The following is a 24318-nucleotide window of genomic DNA, read 5'->3' as shown; positions in this document are numbered from 1 at the left end:
AGCCCTCTGGATCCAGTGACCAGATATGAATCAGGACAGCTGAGGATGGCAATCAGTGTTAAGTGACTTGCCTAAAGTCACACAGTTAGTGAGAATCAAGGTATCTTCCCATATATTAATTATAAACTGAGTAAGACAAATGATTGTGAAATCTGGAAAACCTATCCTCTCCTCATTATACTTTAGAAGAGAAATGGAGAGAAGAAAGAAGAGAGGAATCATAGAGAAGAAAAATAAAGATCAAAAAAGGAGAAAAATAAGAGGGATAAGGAGAAGACGAAGGAAGAACAGGAAATGAAAGAAGATGGAGAAGAGAGAAGGAAGATGAAGAAAGAAGTAGGAGGAGGAAGAAGATGAAGAATGAAGGAGAAAATACAGAAGAAACAAAAAGAAACGGAGACAAAAGGAATGAAGAAAAAATAGAAGCAGAAGAGGATGAGGAAGAGAGAGGGAAATAGAGAAGATATAAAGAAGAGGAGCAATGAAAAGAGGAGAGAAAAAGCAGAGATTAGTACTCAAAAGAGAAAAATGAAGAGAGGAAGATGAAGTGGAAAGAAGAAGAGAAAAGAGAGAAGAAGCAAGAAGGGGAAGTGGAAGACAGAAGAGAGAAAGAAGAGGAGGAAGAAGAAAAACAGAAGGAACAAGAAGAGAAAAGAAGAATAGTGAAAAATAGAGAAGATGGAAGAGGAGAGATGAAGAGAGAAGATGGAAAAACAAGAGAGAAAAGGAAACTATAGAAGGAGAAAGGAGAAGAAAAAAGAAGAGGAAGTGGAAGATAAAGGAGAGAGAAGGAAGATGATGGAGAAGAAAGAAGTGGGAGGAGGAGGAAGAAGAAGAAGAAGAAGAAAGCAGAGGAGGAGAAGAGGGAAGAAGAGCAAATCATGAAGAAAAGAAAAGGGGGGAAGATAAAGACAAAAGAAGAGAAAAAGGAAGAAGTGAAAGAAGATGAAGTAGGAGGAGGAAGAAGATGAAGAAAAGAGGAAGAAGAGGAAGACTGAGAAGAAAGGAGATGAGAGAAAAAAGGTGAAGATTAAGAAGAGGAAGAGACAAGGAAAGAAGAAGAGAGGAATAATAGAGAAGACAGAAGACATATGAAAATAGAAAGGTGAGAAGAGAAGTTAGAAGAAACAAGAAGAGAAGTTGAGATGTAAAAGAAGAAATGAGAAGAGAAAGGAAAAAGAAGAGGAGGAGGAAGAAGAGGTAGAAGATGAAGAGAAGATAGAGAAGGAAGATGAAGGAGGAAGAGGATGAGAAACACAGAGAGGAAGAATAAAGAAATAGAAGATGAAGAAGAAAGGAATAAGGAAAGAAAGATGAGACAAGAAAATGAAGATAGAATGAAGAAGAAAAAAGAGGGGAGGAGAGAAGAAACACGAAGACAGAAGAAGCAGCACAGGAAGAAATAGAAGAGGAAGAGGACTAAGAGGAAGAGGCAGAAGATGAAGAAGAGAGGAGGAGAATGAAGAGGACAAAGATGGAGAGGAAGAATAAAGAAGGAGAAGAGGAAAAAAGCAGAATAGAGGAATGGTAGAGAAGATGAAAGATGAGAGGATAAAATGAAGATAGAATCAAGGAGACGAAGAAAGAAGAGAAAGGAAAAGAAAGGAGAAAAGAGGCAGCAGGGGAAGAAGAAAAAGAGGAAGAGGAAGAACAAGAGGAAGAGGCCGAAGAGGAGGAAGAGAGAAGAGGAGGAAAGAGAAGGAAAAAGAAAAAAGACAAAGGAGGAAGAGGAAGATGGAGAGGAAGAAGAGAGGAATGAAGAAGAGAAAGGAGAGAAAAAGAGGAGAAAGAAGAGGAAGAGGGGAGGTGGAGGAGGAATAAGAAGGAGGAGGAGCAAGACAAGAAGAGAAGATGGAGGAGGGAGATGAGGAAGAGGGAGAAGAGACAGAAGAGCAGGGGCAAAGGAAGAAGAGAGGAAAAGCGCAGGAAGGAAGAAGAAAGAGAGGAAAGGAGGAAGAAGGGAGACGCAGTAGAAGAAATGAAGACGAGAGGAAGAGGAAGAAGAGGAAGGGGCCAAGGAAGGCCGAAGGAGGAAGGTGAGGAAGAAGGAAAAAGAGAAGCAGAAAAAGAAGAAAAAAAATTAGAATGAGGGGGAAGAAGGAGAGGAAGAGGAGGGGGAAGAAGGAGAGGAAGAGGAGGGGGAAGAAGGAGAGGAAGAGGAGGGGGAAGAAGGAGAGGAAGAGGAGGGGGAAGAAGGAGAGGAAGAGGAGGGGAAGAAGTAAGAGCAAAGGATGAAAAAGCAGGGAGCAGGCGGGGCGGGGCTCCAGGCCGGAGGGGCTTCTGCCCCGCAGCCACAGGGCGCCCCCAGCAGCTGCGCCTCTCCGCCCAGGGCGGGGGGAGGGGCCGCTGGGGGTTCACCCCGGGGCTGGGGGCCTACCGAGGGAAGGCCGGGCCCAGGGGCTGAGCGACTGCGCATGCTCGCCCTCGGGCAGAGCCGGTTCCTGGCTCTCTTGGCTCAGAGGAGGGAGGGGCAACGTGCGGAAGCGCGGCGACCGGAAGTGAGGAGCCGTTCCGGCTCTGAGGAGGAGCCCCGGCCGGAAGCCGACAAAAGCAGGTTCCGGCTTCAGCACTTGCGTCGAGGAGAGGCCGGCGCGCGGCCTGCTGGGCTGCTGGGGCGCCAGGGCTGACCCCCGCACACTCCCGTTTCTCACAGCCACTTTGGGGCGTACCGGCCGAGAAAGAAGGGAAGGGAGGAGGAGCCCGGCCGGGGAGGGCCGAGAGCAGGTCCGGCGAGAACCGCTTCCGGGGGGCGGGGCGGGGGCGGGGCTCGACGCGTGGTTTCGCACCGGGCTTCCGGCGTTTGCGGTGCGCGTGCGCCCGGGCGGCCCCAGGGGCGCGGCCTAGCGCGCGCTCAGTGCGCCTGCGTGACGGCACGTGCTGCGCCTCTGGAGGGGAGCGCGGCCGGGCCCTCGGCGTCTCGGGGCGCCCTCTGGAGGCGGGGAGCCGGCCTCGGGCCGCCCGGCGCACGACTGAGCCGCGGCCTGCAGCCTGGTGGGGCCCGCGCCGGCGGGGGACCCCCGAAGTGGGAGCCCTAAGGGCCGGGTGCGGCCACCTCCCGCCCGGCCCGGCCTCCCCCATCTCCTCGCGCCCCTCCCCGGGCCCCCCGCCCCGTCCGAGCCCCGCCCCTTGACCCCGTAGCCCCCCGGGGGGGGGGCAGGGCCGGCCTCAGCCCCCCGGGAGCGGCCGGAGGGCCAGCCGGGCCCCCATGCCCTGCACCCAGGGGGCCCGTGGGGGGCCCCGCCCTGAGGAAACCAGAATCCCCCCAGGTCGGGTTTGGGGAGTGCAAGCAAGAAGGGGGGACAAGGCCAGGGCCCGGGTTGGGGCCCGGGGAGGGGGAGGGGGAGGGCCGCGATGGGGGCCCAGCTCCGGGGGGGGGCATGTGGCGCTGAAGGGCATCCTTCCAGAGCCGAGGCGCTGGCAGAGAAGCTGGCCACTGGCACCTGCGCCTCCTGGCCGCCCGCTCCGCCCTGCAGGGGCCAGGCAGGCCTCCACGAGGCGCCTCCCCTGACCCAGCTTGGCTGGCCGCCCTTCCCGAGGGTCCTCTTCGCAGGGCCCTCCAGGCTCTGTCTGTCCCGGCTTGGGGGCTGCTGCTGCTACTCATCCAGGCCCCCGGGCACAGCCCCAAGGTCCTAGGGGGCCATCCCCAGCTTTGCCATTGGGACAGCGGGCGGACTTACATAGCTCATCCGTAGCCTCAGGTGGAGGGAGAGCTCTGAGTCTGGGGTCCCTGAAGCTCTGCCTAGTCTCCTTCCATCTGGGATCCCAGGGCCTTCTGCCTCTTAGGTCTCTGTAGGAAGATGGGGAGGGGCAGGAGGCCAAAGAGAAGGAGGAAAAGAATGGTAAGTCCACTTCCAAGCCTGAAACTCCCTGTTGTCTTCCTGCTAAGGTGAGGGTTCTCCCTTCAGGGCAGGGTCATTACGGGGAGACCAGACCAGCATCTACCTGAGGAAGAGAAAGGAAAGACCATGTTGCACGCGCTCTGAGATCCTTGGCCCTCCTCAGTCAGCTTGCAGAGGACTCAATGCTGTTCCAGGGAGAGAACCTATAACCGGAGAGAATGGCCCCCAGGATCCAGAAACCCCATTCCCAGGTGAGTGAATCTATCCACAGACCTGACCAGCAGTGCAAAAGTGAAATCCAAGAGAGCCAAGGAGACTTCTTCCTGTTACACTTAGGTTGTCCTTGGCAATGATGTCAGCAGAGCAGAGATTGTCCTCCTGGTCCTGCTCTTATCCTTGTTATCTGACTGCACTGTCCTGAACTCCTGAGGAGGCAAAGGAAGGTTTAAAAAATGCCAGGCCCTGCCCTCAATGAACTCCTATTCTCATTAAGTTGTACAGATGTGAGGTACCATGAGAGGGAAGACTCCGGTAGTTTAGGGGTTGAGGAAAAGCTTATTTTTAGGTGAGATTTTAGCTGAGAAGAGAAGGAACCCCCAGGCCTGTATGAGGAGGGCCAGCCTTCCAATTTGAGAGACATCCCCTGGAAAGACTCAGAGACAGGGTTCAGAGGGTCTTGGAGGTCAGTGTCCTTGGGTCAGAGAAGACTGAGAGGGAAGAGGCCTGGAAGGATTTGTGCTCGTCACATGGTGTCTGCTGTAAACCGGGAGCCCTATAAACAGTGTCTCATGTGGTCATGTTCTGGGGGGAATGGTCAGGGTCCCTACCAGCATGCATCAGCACAGGTTACAGTGAACTGAAGAGTGACAGATTCCATGAGTGGATGATGGACACGTGTGTCTCTCAGTTCAAAGATGACATCTTTCCTCCAGAGCCACATGACCTACACGTAAGATTGGTTCAATTAAGACTTGTAAGCAAGTTTCCATAGAACTTTGGGGGTGATATCAGGTTAAGGACATACATAGGAAAAGATATATTATTAACCACCACTGCTGCTGGGCCCCCCCACACACACACACACCACCCTGGCCAAGGTGTAAAGTCCATGTTAGAATACTCATGTTTTCCAAACTTGTTTGATTTTTTATCATGTTTCTCTTTTTTAGTTTTGTGATTCTTCTTTTGCATCATGACTAATATGTTAATATTAGTAATTATTATAAATAATACATTAGACATGATTGTACCTGTATAACTTAGTTAGATTACTCAAGGTAGTGGGAAGGAAGAACTGGGAGGTAAAAATATGTGGAATTTAAAAGTTTACTAAAAGATGAATATTGCAAACTGTTTGCATGTCATTGGAAAAAAATAAAATAGCCTTCAGGAAAAATAAAACCAAGGGTCTTTGACTTAGCCACTGTCAAGTATGGACTTCCCCAGGGAGATAATATTCCCAGTCCTTTCCTACAGGGAGGCTAACCCAATACCAGAGAGGGAGGTGGGAGCTCCAGCTTGATAACCAAAAGGTTAAGAATCATAGGAATGCTTGCACCCAGGCAGTCTGGGTTGACAATAAAAGTGATTCCCAAAAGTACCTAAAAAGCATTTGGCCATTATGGAAATAAGACGAAAAAGGGTTCTATATACCATAATCCATTGCATCCTGATAGTTTCATGTTTTGAATTACTGCTTAGTATCCTTCATTTCCCATACCTCTGCCATCAAGCCAGCTCTGTTGTTCAGCCACTTAAGATTCTATACTGGTCCCCATGTCCTTGTTATAGCTTCCACTCATAATGACTCCACAGCCACTTATACTTATATCTACTTGATTAGTTGCTCCATTAATCCTTTGTTCTTTCTTAGAATAACCAGACATGAAGGGAGTCTCTGAGTTTTCTTTTTTTTAAGATCTATTTATTTTGAATTTTACAATTTTTCTCCTAATCTCACTTGCCTCCCCCCGCCTCCCACAGAAGGCAGTCTGTGGTATACATTGATCTAAGTTGAATGTGATGAGAGAAATCACATCCTTAAGGGAAAAAAATAAAGTATAAGAGAGAACAAAATTACTACTACATTAATGGTTTTTTTTTTAATTAAAGGTAATAATAGTCTTTGGTCTTTGTTCAAACTCCACAGTTCTTTCCTCTGAATACAAATGGTATTCTCCATCCCCAAACTTGTACCTGATTGTTTCACTGATGGAATGAGCAAGTCCATTAAGGTGATTGTCACTCCCATGCTGCTGTTAGGGTGTACAATGTTCTTCTGGTTCTGCTCATCTGGCTCAGCATCAGTTCATGCAAATCCCTCCAGGCTTCCCTGAATTCCCATCCCTCTTGGTTTCTAATAGAACAGTAGTGTTCCATCACATACAGATAGCACAGTTAGTTAAGCCTTTCCCCAACTGAAGGACATTCATTTGATTTCCAGTTCTTTGCCACCACAAACAGGACTGCTATGAATATTTTTGTTCAAGTGATGTTTTTACCCTTCTGAGTTTTCTTAAAGAGGTTTGTAGAAGGAAGGTACTGACAAGGACATGGAGAACATTCATATAAAACCAGCCAGAATAGCATCAACTGCAGTCATTTACATCTTCTCAAAAATTCACTTTGAAAACAGTTTCCCACTGGCTCTATGAAAGCCTTAGTGGTGAGAGTTGGCAGGCATAAGTCCAGAAGATGTAATTGAGCTTCCCTGATGTAAAGGAGGAAAGAGATGGTGTGGATCACATAGAGAAGGTCTGAGAGCAGCATAAAGGAGAAGAGGGTTTGCCAAATGAGACATCTCCACAGTGAGGAGACTTAGCCCTCTGTGGGGCTCCAGAAAGTTGAGTGAAGTAGGAATCCTGACATTAAGGTGGCACTGAAGTCACTTCTTGTTCTTTGAAGGCTAGTCAGAGTACAGGTAGGTAACCTATCTCTTGACTCACACCTACAACTACAAGCTCAGTATTGGATTTCCAGGAGACAATTAGTTCAATGGAAAGGACTGCTTCTTCCAATTAGAGTGTTTGTCTGATAGAGGAGTCCAAAGCAGAGGTTGCTTAAGAGGTAGATGATATGGGAAGTAGAAGAAACCCATGGGGCCAACTGGGTGACCCAGTGGATAGAACACTGCCCCAGAGTCACGAGGACCTGAGTTCAAATTTAGCCTCAGATAGTAATGATTACTTAGCTATGGGCAAGTCACTTGGTCCTATCATCTTGCAAAAAAGAAATAAAAAAGTAGCCCTAGGGATCTCAGTGAAGGGAGCACTCTCTGGGTGGATCTAAGGGGCTTGACAGCTTTGGAAAGAATTTGCCTAAGAAAAAGTAAAGATGTGCTTAAGGGGGAATTATGAAATTGTCCCTGGAATATCAAGGTTGGTGTTACATCTTTGAGCCAAATTAGTCTCAACAGATCCCAGCCTTGATTTAGCATAGGAACCCATCCTTGAATACTGCTAGCATTTTTAGATGTAGGAATGCATAAAAGGAGAATATGTCTTCAATCTCTGTGATGTAGGTTTTCCTTCATGGTCATTTACCAAGCATTGATTATGTGCCAGACACTGTATTTGGGAACTGAGGGTAAAAAGCAAGGTGAAGCAGCTCCTCCCTTCCAGGAGCTCACTTTTCAATGGGTTTAGTCAAATCACCAAGCTTTTATGAGCCTCTGATATCATCCAAGCAATTCATGGGTTTGGGTATTTCAAGAACAGAAAAGGAAAACTGGAAACAATGTGTAGCTAACTACAAACGTGCATATGTGCATAGCTACTGCCTTAATCAGTGGCTAGGAGATAGAGTTCTGGGCCTGTATTTTACAAATCCTGAGTCCAAATCTGGCTTGGATATTGTCTCAAGAGTTAGTCTCAGTTTTCTCTACTGAAAATGGTGGCAGTAGGTTTTAGATAATAAGAGTGCATCTTAGGATCAGATGAGGTAATATTGGTAGAGTGCTTGTGCCTCCACATGGTAGGGGTACAGTATGGAGTAAATTTCAGGAATTCACAGGGACAAAGTGGATCAAGAAAACCTTCATAAGATGGTTGGTCAAAAGTGTTTAGTGAAGCAGAGATGTCACTCAGGATGAAGACTGAGACAAGACCTTCAGATGTGACATTTAAGATAACTGTGGAGAGCCCTTTCAGGAAAGGAAAGAGAAAAGTCAAATTGTAAGGAGTTAAGGGATGAGTGGTAGAGCACTGGGCTTGGAATTAGGAAAATTCATCTGTATGAGTTCCAATTTGGTCTCAGACACTTCCTAGCTGTGTGACCCTGAGTCACTTAAATCACTTCATTCTTGACCTGAGTTCATTGTCTCTAAAAGGATCATGAGCAGGAAATGAAGCAGAAAGCCCTCCCATATTTGCTCAGAAAACTTCTAATGGGATCTGGAAGCCAGACTGTTCATATAACTGAATAGCAACTAAGGAGTTAGTACAAGAGCAAAGGAGGAAGTTCAGCCAGATATTTTGAGGAATTTGGATGAATAAAGGAGAAGAGATTGAATGATTGCTCAAACCCTCAATTGTGTGGGTTTACAGAAAGTTTCCTTAAAAGATAAGAGATATTATGTTTGAAATTCTTAGAAAAGGAACCTGCTGATAGAGGAAGGTTAAAAATGCAGGAATTTGATTTAATGAATATAGTGAATGTGATAACTGTTAGGATCAAATAAAATCAAATAAAAGCACCAGAATGAAGAGGAGCAGGGAAAGGCTAATAGAGATTATAAAGTGTAGTTATCTCTAAAAAAAAAACCTAAAAAGAGCTTTTAATCTACATGAAATAGAATTGCTCCAAAATAATAGAACATCTGTGAAAGTGAATCATACCATTTTGCTAGACGTAGAGAAGAAAAAGATTGGGAGAACATGATATACCACATGCCTTGGCCAAGCATTCTGCAATTAGGAGAGTCAGAAAATGCTTGCAGCCTAGAGATGGAGGGTCTTCCTGGCATATCAGGTGGCAGGAAATAAAGTGAAAGAAGGCTGAAGAAGTAAGTGATGTCTAGGTAATGGTGGGGTTTGAAAGCAGCATTAAAAACTCAGATCAGTGGGTGTGGGTAGTCAATAGTCATTAAATGTTTATTAACCACTTTCCATGTGCCAACCACTTGGTTTAAGGTCTGATGATTCTTGTAGCAAAGAAGAGACTATCCTGTCCTCAGAATTTTGGGTTCTACAGCTGGTGAACAGTCTCTGGCATGTTGGAGCAATGTAGAAAAGGAAAGTCAGTAGATATTAACAGTAGATCAGCACAGTCCTATGAATGACAAGCTGACATTGTCCTAGTGATGTAGGTATTGCCACTTATGTTTGAGAAGATCTGGGAGAGGTCGTACTGACAATTAGTCCACTGAGGAGAGTTAGGTTAGGAACTACAGAGTTGTGGCATTCTATTGCTGGATATCACTGGGGAAGGCTTGCCTAGCACTGACAGTGCACCATGGTATCTCTATACCGGAGGAAGTAAAACTAAATTAAGGCCAAAAGATTCCCACAGTAATCGGATCATCTCTAAATGTCCTGTTTCCTATTAATCAGGCAATGGGGTGAAACAATTCTGGTAAAGAAAAGTGAGAAGGATGCTTTGCACAATGTATTCCCCAGTATCATAAACATAATTGTGTACCTTAAGCCACCAGTGACTTGGTTGGTGTGGTTCTCTTTAGTACCAAAAGACTGGTAATAGTGACAGTTTGAAGGGAAATGAAATACACAAAAACAAAGAGGCTTTTTACTTTTGCTTTTTAAAAAATCTTAATAGTATTTTATCCAGTTACATGTAAAGATACCTTTCAATGTTAGTTTTTGGCAAATTTTGAGTTTCAGTTTTTTTCTCCATCCCACCCTTCCCTTCCAATGCTTTTGCCCTTTTTCATTATCTCTTCAGGTTGTAGACCCATTAGTGGTATTGCTGGATCAAAGGGTATGCACATCTTTGTTGTCCTTTGGCCATAGTTCCAAAGAGCTCTCCAGAAGGGTTGGATGAGTTAACAGCTCCACCAGCAATATATTAGTGTCCCAGATTTCCCAGATCCCTTCCAACAATGATCATTGTCCTTTCTGGTCATATTGGCCAGGCTGAGGGGTGTGAGGTAGGACCTCAGAATGTACATTTCTAAAAATTCTTTGGAAGTATAGATTTAATTGGATTTTCCCATATATTGAAAAGAGGTGTTTACTTAAAATCATTAGCAGGTTTTACTTGTATTGGGGATAACCTAGAAGCCTTCTAGGTAAGCACACATGTGGAAAAAAGTGACCTGTCCCCAGTTTTATTTCTTATAGTATGGAAAATTCAACAATAGCAATGAGAAGGAACAAAAAAACAGAAAAGATCAGATTAGGGAATGAAAATATCTGTGGATAATATGAAAATGTACGCAAAACATCTCAGTCATTCAGTAAGTCAAGAGAAACAATAATTTTAGGAAAAGGGCAATTTATAAAGTAAACCCACATAAATCATCTACATTTCTATGTATCATCAACAAAACTAAGCCAGAAGAGATAGTAGGAAACCCTATTTGAAATAACTCCAGGCAATATAAAGTTCTTAGTAGTATCTCTGCCTGATCAGATCTAGGAACTTCATACACATAAATATAAAAAACATTTTATACAAATAAAAGATGTAAATAATTGGAGGAATATCATTGTTCAAAGTTCTTTAGGCCAGTGTAATATGAATGCCAGTTTCTCAAGTCATTTACCCTATTTCCCCATGTAGAAGATGCACCTTAATTTTGGGGCCTGGAATTTGCAAAAAAAGGGTGTTGCATAAGTTATTGAACTCGTTTTCTTCATCATAAAATTCATACAACTCCTCATCACTGTCAAAACTCCCATCTATTAATTGGTTGTCTGCTGTGTTTGGTGATGGATCATTGTCTTTGGAGAGGCTCTGCTTGCTCTCCTGCCTGGACTCAGGTCCACAAGCGTTCCCTAGGAAAGTCTGGTGCTCAGTCCATTTTGTTTCATGAACCTGAAGCACCGGTTGTGTCCTTTGAAAGCAGTCACTTCTTTTTTCATTAGCAATTCTTCTGGCCACTACTGAACCATCTTTGTGGACACAGGAATTCCACTGTCCCTTTGTTCTTCAATCCATCTCTTCAATTCCCTCTCTAAATCAGGCCATTTGGCTGCCTTGCCTCTCCTGATCTTGTTTTGCTGTGGCATTTTCAGTAGCCTTCTTCCTTTAGACAGTCTCAGATTATTTTCTCAGTTGGAGGAAGACCAAACTGAAATTCAGCAGCACGATTTCCTTTTTACTTTTCCAAACTGAATCACTTTGAACGTGAATTCAGCACTGGACGAATATCTTTTCTGAGTCATTTCTGGACAAAATATGGCCAAATGTAACCTAATATACCAGTAAGAAATGCAAAACAATAAGCACCAAGACAAGAAGCATGAGAAAGCAGGAAATGCAAATAAAAAATTCTACAATGATGAATACCAAAAGAAGTGAGAAAAGGTGGGAAATGCAAGTAAAATTATCTGTGACAATGGGTGCAAAAACAAGCAGGGGAATTGCAAATAAAAAAATCTACAACTATTGTATAAGACATTCCCAGTTTTTAGACCCCCAAATTATTCAAGAAAGGGTGCATCTTACACATAGGGATATGTGGTATATATTCAATGCCATCCCAATCAAATTGCTAAAATTTAATTTTACTGAGTTATAAAAAAATGTATAGCTTTATTTGGAAGAGCAAATGCTCAGGAAATATGAAAGGAGGTAATGAAAAAGATTGTAAAGAGAAGAGGGTTAATGGAACCAGATCTTAAAATGTATTGGAAGGTAGTAATTATCAAAACTGTCTTGTCCTAGCTGAGAAATAGAAAAGTATCAAAGAAAAAGACTAAACCTGCAATTTACATCAGCAGATAAATATGCAAAAGTTCTATTTGATGAGTGTGAAGATTTAAGATAAGAATTCATCATTGAAACTCAAAATCTTGTAAACAAACAATGATTGGTAAAAATTGCCATTGCATGTAGTTGGAAAAGCAAATAAATATTAAAAAAAAAGGAATTCATTATAGAGGTAAAATTGTTGGGAAAACTGGAAAGAAGTATAATAGAAATTGCATATTGACCAATATTTTTAAAAGGTTTTATAGAACTGAAAGTACAACCAAGATGAGAAGGAAGTAGAATATTGGGGATGCTAGTGGAAAATTTTATGTAGATAAAAGTTCTCATTATCAAATATATAAAGATCTGTGTAAAATCTGTAAGAATATGAGCCATTCCCCAGTTGACAACTGGTCAAAAGCTTTTTTTTATTCTGTGAATTAAAAACAATTTGAATAAAATTTAGCAAATAAGGTAATGATCATAAGATAGAACCTTTGTGGTATTCAGTGAGAGATAGGAAGCTAGATCACTGGAACAGAGTAGTCACAATACATAGTAGCAAATGATTGTAGTTACCTTGTGTTCATAAAATATAATGACTTTAAGTTTTTATGATCACAATTATATGCCAAGAAACTGGAGAAAGCTGGAAGGCATTCTTGTAGAAATTGGGCATGGATCAATATCTTAACCCATTTACCAAGATGACGTTAAAAATGGAGGCATAATATACATATATAGCAGCAGAAATTAAAATAACATGGAATACAAAAACTTTGAAACTTAAGGAAAGTTGAACAAATAAAGGAAAAAAATGATTACATTAAAATAGTTTTGTACAGAGGGGGCAGAGTCAAGGTGGCAACAAGAACAGGTTGTGTCTTAGGCACTCATAAAACTTATAAGCTAAGGACTCTAACTAAATTTTTGAGACACAGAACCCATAGAGGGACCCAGTGAGGCAGTTCTCCTACTCAAGGTAACCTGGAAAAGAGGAGAAAGGCCCTGCTCCCTGGGGTTGGAGGGGCGGGCTACCAGAGGCAGGGTGGCCCACCAGAGTGAAAGAACTTCAGCCTCCCGGAGGCAGCCCCAGAGTAGCTCACAGCAGCTGGGGGAGTTTCCTGACTTATGCCCCAGGGAGCATCAGGCACAACTTGGGGGAACAATGGGGGACTTCTGCCAGAGGGAGCATGTGAAGCCCAGCCTTCTAGGCACATAGAGAACAGCTGAGTTCCAGGAAACAGAAGCAGACTGAGCCTGTAAGGAGCCCCCAGGACATGAGCCCATTGAAGCTAGGGAGGGCAGTGATGAGAGAGAGAGACTGCAGAGCTCTGCCCCTGGAACAGGACTCTGGGGCTCTGAACACATCAGATCCTGATCACAGTCTAGGCCCCCCCATAGAACAGCAGGCACCCCCTCCACCTCAGCCCCGTGGCAGAGAGGGGTGCATATGGTCATTCACAGACCAGGAGGGAGGACAGAGCCTCACACCCTGAGACCCTTGTGGGAGTGTCCCAAAAGCTCAGGAAGCACCCTAAAACCAGGCTCAGGCTGCAAAAATGAGCAAGCAGAGAAACGAAGAGAACACCACTGAGAAATATTTTGCATATGAGCTTAAGAAGGATCAAAATAATCAGTCTGAAGATGAGGAAGCACAAGCTCCTGCATGTGAAGACTTCAAGAAAAACAAATTGGGCTCAGGCTATGACAGAGCTAAAAAAAAAAGACTTTGAAAATCAAATGAGGGAGTTAGAAGAAAAACTGGGAAAAGAAATGAGAGAGATGCAGGAAAAACATGAAAATGAAGTCAGCAGCCTAGTCAAGGGAATCCAAAAAAATGCCAAAGAAAATAGCATGCTAAAAAACAGCTTAGGTCAAATGAATAAAACAGTTCAAAAACTTCTTGAGGAGAAGAATGCTTTAAAAAGCAAAATTGACCAGATGGAAAAAGAGATAAGAAAGCTCTCTGAGGAAAACAAACCCTTCAGACAAAGAATAGAACTCAGGGAGATTGATGAATTTACGAGAAACCAGGACTCAGTACTTCAAAACCAAAAAAAATGAAAAATTAGAAGAAAATGTAAAATATCTCATTGAAAAAACAACTGATATGGAAAACAGACTTAGGAAAGATAATTTAAAAATTATCGGAATGCCTGAAAGTCATGATCAGGAAAAGAGCCTTGACATCATTTTCAAAGAATTACTACAGGAAAATTGCCCTGATATTCTAGAAGCAGAGGGCAAAATAGAAATGGAGAGAATCCACCAATTCCCCCCCCCCAAGAGATCCCCAAAAAACCAACCCCTAGAAATATAGCCAAATTCCAGAACTCCCAAGTCAAAAAGAAATTACTACAAGCAGCCAGAAGGACACAGTTCAAATATCATGGAGCTGAAGTCAGGATCACACAGGATTTAGCAGCAACTACAATGGAAGCTTGTAGGGCTTGGAATATAATATGTTGGAAGGCAAAAGAGCTTAGAATGCAGCCAAGAATGAACTACCCAGCAAGGCTGAATGTCCTCTTCCAGGGAAAAAGATTGACTTTCAATGAACCAGGGGAATTTCAAATGTTCCTGTTGGAATGGCCAGAACTGAACAGAAGGTTTGATCTTCAGATACAGGACTCACATGAAGCATGGAGATTGGAGGAGAGGGGGAAAATATGAGGGACTTGACTGCATGTATTCCTGCATAGAAAAATGACACTGATAATACTCATATGAACCTTCTCAGTTAATAGAGCAGGTAGAAGGAGCTTTTATAGAAGGAGCTTTTATAGTTGAAGCACAAGAGAAAGCTGAATTCAAAGATAAAATATGGTGTAAAATGGAGTCAATAGAAAAAAAAGGGAAATGTAATGGGAGAAAGAAAAAGGAGAGGGGGAATAGGCCAAGATATTTCATATAATAAGATTTTTCTTTATTACAATGAGCTATTGCAATGATATGGAAGGGGGGAGGCAAGGGGGAATGAAGGAACCTTTGCTCTCATCAGAGATGGCTAGGAGAGGAAACAGCATATATCCTCAATTGGGTATAGACCTCTGGAGTAAGAAGGAGGGGGGCCAGGGGGAAGGGGTGGGGATGTGAATAAAGGGAGGAGAGGATGGACCATGGGGGGAGAGTGGTCAGATATAACACATTTTCTTTTTTACTTCTTGCAAGGGGCTGGGACTGGAAAGCCTGCCCAGGACCATAGGGCCAGGTGGATTCTGGGCCTAAGGGGTGGTATGGGGGCTCAGGGCTTCTTGGCCCCAGGACCAGGGATCTATCTGCTGTGCCACTCAGTGACCCTACAGCAGAGTCAGAGTGAAAGGGGAGAGAAAATAGAGTACATGGTAGTGGAGAAATAAGAAAGGAGGGAGTTGCGATCAGTAATGGCAATGGTGGAAAAATATGGAAATAACATTTGTGATGTACTTATCATAAAGAATGAGATCCACCCATGACAAGCCTGTCTGAGACCATAGGGCCAGGTGGATGCTGGGCCTAAGGGATGGTAGGGGGACTCAGGGCCTCTTGGCCCCAGAGCCAGGGATCTGTCTGCTGTGCCACTCAGCTACACTACAGCAGAGTGAAAGGAGACAGAAAATATAGTACATGGTAGTGGAGAAATACAGAAGGATGGAGTTGCAATCAGCAATGGCAACAGTGGAAAAATAGGAACTAACTTTTGTGATGGACTTATAAAGAATGTGATCCACCTGTGATAGAATTGTTGGTGTTGGAACAAAGACTCAAGCACATTTTTTATTATTATTTTTTTTGGGGGGTGCAGGGCAAATGGGGCTGGGTGGCCTGCCTGGGGCTGCATAGCAGGGTGATTGCTGGGTGTCTGAGGCTGGATTTGGACCCGGGTGTTCCTGGCTCAAGGGCCAATGCTCTGTCTGCTACCCAGCCACCCCTACTATTATTGCTATTTTATTATATTTTCGGTCTTTTTCTTTTTTTTGGTTTTTGCAGGCAGTGGGGTTCGGGTGGCTTGCATGTTACATGGCTGGGTGATTGTTGGGTGTACCGGGCTGGATGTGTAAAAACATTTGTACAAAATGAGAATAAATTTTAAATTAGAAAAATAGTTTTGTACAACTAAAACCAATGTAGTGGAAGATCACATTGATACTAGGAAATTAGGAGAAAATTTTTGTGGATAATTTCTTGGATAAAGGTCTCACATTTCATGTGTAAGGAATTTTGTCAAATGCATAAGGTTATGAGTCATTCCCCAGTTGATAAATATTCTAAAGGAAAGGAATGAACAGTATCTGATGACAAAATCAAAAGTATTTACCGTCAAAAAATACTCTGAAATATTAAGGATTAGAAAATACAATTTTAAACATTCTTGAAATCCTCTTCTATCTGTCAGATGGATTAAAATGATAGTGGGGAAAAATGACAAATGTGAAGGTAAGGTGGGAATTGGGAACACTAATTCGCTGTTGATGAATATGTAAAGTAATCCAACTATTTTTGATAGCAATTTAGAATTTTGCCCAAAAATTTATAAAATGGTGGAAGAGGAGAAATAAATGTTATTAAATATTTTTAGTAGTTCTCCCTGTTATGGTAAAGAATTGGAAATTGCAGGAATGACTAGAGAGACATTGAATACAACCTGAAGTTAAGGGTCACTGACTTTAACCATGGTCAGGATGGTCTGTTGAGAATGCTCTGGAAGGATTGAGCCCATATTTCTAGGTTTATGTTCTTATCACTAATCAGTGAGGCTCCATCAGCACTGAATAGGTCTTTGTACCCTATTTAGGGGCCTTCTTGAAACTGCTTTGGATCAGCAAGAACCTGAATTTCAGCTGTCTTCTGACTGCGCCCAGAATCCTGCATTTCTCTTAAGTTTTACTTACTCATGACTCTTGGTAAAGTTAAGCCCAGGTTTCTTAGAGTTGGATGAAGTAAGCTACTGATAGACCCTGTATAGTTCTCATTTTTTTACTTACCACCTTCTAAATTTCTCCATTTCATCTAATCCCATTGGATGTTTCCAAGTCTTATAGAGGCCTGGATGAATAAATGTGGGGCTATTCAGCAATTTTCTGAAAGTCATCCTGTGTTGGCTCAGCTTTCCCTCCCGTGTCAGCACCAAACTATTCTCCTATGGAGAATTCTACCTAATCTGTTGATATTAAATGTGGTAGTCATCCTTACACTGACACTCTAGTGCCAGTGATTGCTGTAGGAGCATAGCCAAGATGTTTTGTCACATTTAGTCTGGTTATAAGAAAATTATGAACTCCAGATATCTGAAATCACCACTGCTATTGCATATATTTATGTGTGTAAATCTTTTTTGGGTATATGTTTCTGATTGTTTTCTTCAGATGTAGAGACCAAGCATGAGATAAAGGAGATGAGGAAAAAGCTGAGAATTTTTATGGAAAACTGTGACCTGCAAGTACTTCTCAGTGATGGTCTTTGGGACTTCATTTTGAGAAAAATCCATGATTCTAAAAACAAGATAGATCAAAATTCAAAGAGTGGCTTTATTTGATGAAATTGAAAAGCAATTCAGATAGTTTTCTCTCCTATTTCACTGTTTAAAAAAAAAGACCTCAGGGAAATGACTTTTTTCCCAAAATAGAAAATATAGGTAAATGTTTTCCTGAATGGGTAGAACTTTTCTGATTCTTTGAGGAACCTCCTAAAATGCCTGTATCCATGTATTTACTGGAAAGTGGCCTTAGGCTTGAGATCAGACCTCTTTTGAATCAGTAAAGTGATGCTAGAGAAATTTTTTCTCTAAGTAATCAAAATAGGTGGGTCTTGAGTCAGAACTTTTATGTTCACTACTCATCAGCAAATTCGAATTAGAAAGTAGCATGATGAAGCTACCTCATCCGACCAATCATGTCTTCCTTTCCATCTTAGAACTTGGATCTTGACAGACCTCAGAAGATAGCTCCTGGAGAGAAGGTTTATAAATGTAATGATTGTGCAAAGACTTTTGATCGCAAATCAAGCCTTAATAGACATCAGAAAATCTACACTGGAGAAAAACTTTATGAGAGAGATCTAAACTTATTGCACATCAGCAAATCTGCACTGGAGAAAAACCTCTTGAATGTGATAAGTGTGGAAAGATTTTCAGACAGATGGTCTCTCTACACATCAGAAAAGCCACATTTGAAAGACATATTTTACATGTAATCAGTGTTGAAAGACTTGTAAGAGGGTACTCCCATCTTATTAGACATCAGAGAATTCATACTGGAGAGGAGCCTTATGAATGTAATAAATGTGGAAAGTCTTTTAAAAAGAGATCCAAACTTGTTTCACATCAGAGAATCCATACTGGAGAGAAACCTTATGAATGTAATCAATGTGGAAAGGCTTTCAGAGAACGCCCCTCTCTTATTTATCATCAGAGAATCCACACTGGGGAGAAGCCTTATGAATGTAATCAGTGTGGAAAGTCTTTTAGGGAGAGATCCAATCTTACTAAACATCAGAGAATACACACTGGAGAGAAACCTTATGAATGCAATCAATGTGGAAAGTGTTTTAAAGAGAGATTCAGTCTTGTTTTCACATCAGAGAATCCATACTGGAGAGAAACCTTATGAATGCAACCATTGTGGAAAGTCTTTTAGGGAGAGATCCAGTCTTACTCAACATCAGAGAATCCACACTGGAGTGAAACCTTATGAATGCAAACAGTGTGGAAAGTCTTTTAGAGTGAGAGTTAAGCTTGCTGCACATCAGAGAATCCACACTGGAGAGAAGCCTTATGAATTCAATCAATGTGGAAAGTCTTTTAGAGAAAACTCCTGTCTTACTAGACATCAGAGAATCCACCTGGAGGGAAACTTTATAAATGTAATCAATGTAGAATGCTTTTTACGGAGACCTCTCATCTTGTTTCACATCAGAGAATCCACACTGGAGAGAAACTTCATGAATGTTTTCAGTGTAGAAAGACTTATACACAGGTCGAGCCTTGTTATACATGAGAAAATCCACACTGCAGAGAAATTTTATGAATGTAGCCAATGTAATAAAACTTTTAAAAGCAGCTCCATTCTTGCTTCACATCAGAGAATCCACACTGAAGAGAAACTTTATGAATGTCAGCATTGTGGACAGACTTTTGGGAAGAGCAGCCATTTTTTTCAGACATCAAAAAAGCCACGCTAAAGAGACACGTTTTAAATGTAATCAATGTGGATAAAGTTGTAGAGACAACTCTTTTCTCACTAGACATCAGAGAATCCACTCTGGAGAGAAACTTTATGAATGTCAACAGTGTGGAAAGAGTTTTATACACAGGTCCACCCTTGTTAAACATGAGAGAATCCACACTGGAGAGAAACTTATGAATGTAATCAATGTAGCAAGACTTTTACATGCAGCTACCATCTTGTTAGACATTTAAAAATCCACACTAGAGAGAATTTTATGAATGTTATCAATGTGGAAAGACTTTTAAATACAATTCCAATTTTGTTAAACATCAGAGAATACACAGTGAATAGAAATCTTATGAATGTCATCAATGTAGAAAGACTTTTATTTTTTGGGGGGTTTTTTTGTTTTTGTTTTTAGAAAGACTTTTGGATACTGCTTCAGAGAATACACCTGGAGAGAAACTACCTTTGCAAACAGTATGGGAAGTCTTTTAGATTCATACCCAATCTTTATTCAAATCAGAATATCCAGACTAGAGAGAAACCTTATAAAGGTAAGCAATATGGAATGATTTCTAAAATCTAGAATTGTTAAACTTCAGAGAATCCATACTGTAAACAAACCTTATGAATATCATGAACATTGCAGAGCTTTTAGTTACTTCTCAACATATTTAACAAAAGTTTCCACCCTTGAGAGAAACCTCATGAATGTAATCAAGTTGGTAATATCTTCAGACAAAATCATCTTATCGTCACAAATAACAAAAGACATTCAAATGGAATTCAGAGCTTCTTCATATTAGAACACATTCTGAGAAGCAGTTCCTATGGACTCAGTGTAAGAAGGCTTTCAACTAGAGATCATCCCTTACTTTTTATGAGAGCATTCACTGTGGAGAGAGGCTTCACAAATGCATTCATGTGGCTCTGATTTTGTCTTGAGCTTGGTGATCAGTCTTAGTCCTACTGAAATCTGGGTGGATAAAGGCAATGGTTGTGGGAAGGGCTCAGTCCTTATGGCTTATACTAGAGATATGATGGAGATAACCTTAGGGATCTCATTACAAATGCAGGCCTCCTGCTGCAGCACAGATTTTCCAAATCGTAATGTATGTCATCACTCAATATTTCATGGACTATCATTTCTCTATCCATTCCCGGTTCATTGCTCCTCATTTTGTTTCCTTCTCTTACTGACACAAGATTTAATAGCCTGATAGGTTAAGTGTGTGACTCTAGCACCTATTGTCAACTATATGTTTTGAATTAAGACCTCTTAATTTTTATGTTAAAGGGAATATTTGGGTGGGAAGAATGGGAAGAATAGGATCTAAAGATATAAACCTGTACAATTTCAGGTTTCTAGTTCTAGTTTAAGCAAAAGAATATGAGTCACCTAAGTGTATCAGGGTAAAGGAAATGTTTGGTATATTTTCAAATATTTTGGGAACAAAAATTCATTTTGGCTAAGGTTGTTTGAGTCATCATTGTAATGAGAGAAGAAGATTATGACTGTTTTATTTGTAATTCACTTGTTATATATCTTTCTAGTAAAATGATTGTCAAATATATGTTACAAGCTCAAGTTAACTTGGCAATTTGCGTCTGTTCACTCATATAGTGGAACTTATGGAAGTTTATTGTGTTGACATCATGACAGTGAGTAAGGCAAAATCTAAATTGTAATAAGTTCCAGAATTTTTTTGTCTTGTGGTGAAAAAATAGTAACAGAATTCATCTGGAACAACAAAAGGTCAAGAATAGCAAGGGAACTGATTTAGAAAAATGGTAAGGAAGGTGGCCCAGCTTTACCAAGTCTACAAGTATACTATAAAGTGGGAGTCATCAAAACTACCTGGTACTGCTTAAGAAATGGCACAATGGATCAGTGGATTAGGGTGGGTTCAAAAGAAACCTCAGTAAATGACTACAGCAATCTACTGTTTGGCAAACCCAAAGACATCAGCTTCTGAGATAAGAACTTACTATTTGACACAAATTGTTGGGAAAACTGGAAAATAGTATTGTAAAGGCTAAGCATAGACCCACATCTCATAGTCTATACCAAATTAAGGTCAAAATGCGTTTAGGATTTAGACATAAGATTTAGGATTTAGACATAGATAATAGACCAAGAAACCTAGAGAATATTGTGAGATGTTCAACCATAATGGAAGCAGCTCCTCTCAGCAGTATAGAGAGCTGGGACAACTGTATTAGACTGACTCTGTTATCCCCCTCCAGAGGAAGAAAAACAAAACACAAAAAAGCCAACCCTTCAGAATGTACAGTTTATAAAAAATATCATATACCTCTTTCCCTTAATCCTAATTCCTCATTCCAAAAATGAATAATCTATAAACATGTTTATCAAAAATGTATGTACAATGCTAATCTAATTGTTCAACAGCTGAGGGAAGGGAGGGTAGAAGGAAATTTTGTTGGGATGTTTGGGAGGTTCCTTGTTAACTCCAGCCCCTAGACATGTGGAACTCCAGTCTGGGAGATATCTCTCACCCTCCTCAGTATCCTTTTCCTCCTGCCTAGGGTAAACCACTGGCCCCTGCCCCACAAAAGGCCCTGCTGGACCTACCCTGAATGGGGAGAAGTTTTCAAATCTATTGTGGGCACCTGAAGGCATCCTCACTGCAACCACCAACTTTCCTGCAGGCTGATGAGATTCCCATGGAGTCTCTTCTCCCCTCCCCTCTAATCTGTGCTTCCCTCAAGGGCTTTCTCTGGCCTCCCAGTTATTCTCTATTCCCATCTTTTAATGAACCAACATAAAATACCCTCCTCCTCTCTCCCTAGAACTGGCCTATTTCCAGAATTGCTCCAGGAAGCTTCATTGGCCTTAACTCACATTGAAGATGTTATTTTGTTGTTTTAGAATGTTTCAGTCATGCCTGACTCCCTGGAGTCTCTTTTGTCTCTTGGCAAAGTTCCTAGAATTGTTTGCCACCTCCTCCAGCTCATTTTGCATATGAGGAGACTGAAGCAAATAGGATTAAGAGGTTTACTCAGGGTCACACAGCTAATGTTCCAGACTGGATTTCAACTCAGGCCTTCCTAGTACCTATGAAATGTACACCACCTAGTAGATGCTTAATTAATGCTTACTGATTGATTGGCTGTTTAGGCTTCTTGTCCAAGGTGGATATGGAAGTGGATGATGTCTGGCTCCTGCTTAATCTAAGGATCAAGAACCTTGGTGCTGGGGCCCCTTTCTGTCTCTGCCCAGCTTTACTTCTCAGTATGCTGTGATCAGCAACTGGGGGTCCAGAGCCCCAGAATTGTGACTCTCATGATTTATGAAGTGGAACTTGCTTCTCATTTCCTCTAACCTCTCCCAATGAATGAATTGTAATAAGTGAGTAATTTTCATTTCTACCTTAGTTATGAGAAGTGAGGAAAGGAGTCTATGTCTTACAGAATAATAGCTAGGGAGGCTGAAGGAAAAAGTATAAAGTGCATTGATGTATAATCAGAAGCCATGTACTGAGGAATGTAGGTTTACAAGATAAAGAACAAACTAATTTACAACTATGAGGAATATGGATTTACTGGATTTAAATTGAATTAATTTCCATCTAACTGAATAAAAGGACTCCCTCTATAAAGAAATCCACTTGGAATATTAAGTATGACAGTTACACATGTTGAGACAACTCAGTCTGCTCAAAACCCAGTCTTGATTCAGAAAGGCACCCTTCCTTGAATTGGGTTTTTTTTTAAGACCATAAGAGGTACATTTAACGGGAAAGATGGTCTTAAACATGTAAAGGAAAGTATGAGTAAATTTTAAAAATTACGTTTGTGTGTGTGTGTGTGTGTGTGTGTGTTCCTGTATGTGCAAAAATAATAAATAACATTTGTAGGATTGTGGAACCCAGATTTGAAATGGTTTAGGACTGAATCCTAGCATTATGAAACTATGCTGGTTTGTTGAGTTCTCATGAAGTAAGTAATTTCAGGGGGCAGCTAGGTGACAAAGTGGATAAAGCACCGGCCCTGGAGTCAGGAGTACCTGGGTTCAAATCTGGTCTCAGACACTTAATAATTACCTAACTGTGTGGCCTTGGGCAAGCCACTTAACCCCATTTGCCTTGCAAAAAAAAAACCCTAAAAAAATAAATAAACTAAGGGTGTTAGAGTTCACATTTGTTTACCTCTACTATTTTCTCACCATCTTTATCATATATATTCCTGTGTATGGTAAGGGGGGAAAAACTGTTAATTTCCTTGGAATTCTATCTGACCCATCTTGTATCTGTTTTCCCTGTATATATTCTGACATCTATGTGGAACTCCCAGTGCTGTATTTTCCAAAGATTTCATCATGTTGAAGCCTTTTGTTTGCCTCAGGGAGAGGGAGTCCTGTTAAATTTGGACAGAGTTCACAATCTGTTGTATTCAAGGAATTTCTCTGAAATCCTTCCTTTATATTCATACTACTGTTAGGATGAGTAAGTTTTGCAATCAGTAATAGACCTATAAATATGGGTATACATGGAATCCTTATATATATTGAAGAAGGAAATGTTGTTCCATCAGGCTGTGTGGGCGCCTTGAGTCTTCTTGCCTCGTGTCAAAAGCTTAGAGACCCTGGCTCCCAAAAGGGGAATGGCTGAACAAGTTATGGAATATAAATGTTATGAAATACTATCATTCTATAAGAAACCATGAACTGTGAACTCTAGAGAAGCATGGAATGAGTTACAGGATCTGAAGCTGAGAAAAGGGAACAGAACCAAGGCAGCAATGTATACACATGTATATGCATCCCCAACAATGTTGTGAGATGAAGAACCTTGATGGAAGCAGCTGCTCTCTGGTCCATCTGAATGAACACTGTGTTCACTTTTTAAAAATTTCTCATATGTTTTTCCTTCTATCCCAAGATTTTCTTTCTTTTTCCTTAATCCTAATTCTTCATATCAAAAATGACTAATATGTAAACATGTTAAACATAAATATATTTATACAGCATTCTCTAGACTGCCACTAAGGTGAGAGAGATGAGAAGGGAGGGTGCAAGAAAATTGTGAGATTTTTAAATATAGATGAATGTTGAAAATCTTTATAACAGGGCATATTGGAGAAAATAATATAAAATATCAATAAAAATGATTTGGAGCATTTTTTCTTATGACTATGGAATAGTTTTAATTCCTTTATCTGAAAACTGCATGTTCAGTGCAGAAAACTTCCAGACCCCCCCCCCCCCCACAGGTGAGTGCTGTCTATTCTCAGTCTAAGAGAGCATTTTCTTAGACCTAGAGCATTGTCTACAAGGCTGGCTTTACCCTCCTTATGGGCCATATCTTTTTTTTAATTAATTTTTTTTGTTGCTTTTGTAAGGCAATGGGGTTAAGTGACTTGCCCCAGGTCACACAGCTAGGCAATTATTAAGTGTCTGAGGCAGTACTTAAATTCATGTCCTCCTCTCTCCA

General features: G+C 41.5%; 1 protein-coding gene across 1 annotated transcript in view; it reads left to right on the top strand.

Annotated features, from left to right (window-relative positions):
- The window catches only part of LOC141510096 (uncharacterized), a 61720-nt gene that overhangs the window by 25394 nt on the left and 12008 nt on the right, over positions 1–24318 (top strand). Inside the window, 3 exon segments of the mRNA XM_074220102.1 lie at positions 17929–18241; positions 18243–18531; positions 18534–19416. Coding sequence (XP_074076203.1) covers positions 17929–18241; positions 18243–18531; positions 18534–18688 — 757 coding nt within the window. The 3' untranslated portion in view covers positions 18689–19416.

Source organism: Macrotis lagotis, chromosome 1, assembly GCF_037893015.1.
Source record: "Macrotis lagotis isolate mMagLag1 chromosome 1, bilby.v1.9.chrom.fasta, whole genome shotgun sequence".
Lineage (NCBI taxonomy): Eukaryota > Metazoa > Chordata > Mammalia > Peramelemorphia > Peramelidae > Macrotis > Macrotis lagotis.
The sequence above is the reverse complement of the archived record's forward strand: the minus strand, read 5'-3'. Positions and strand labels throughout refer to the sequence as shown.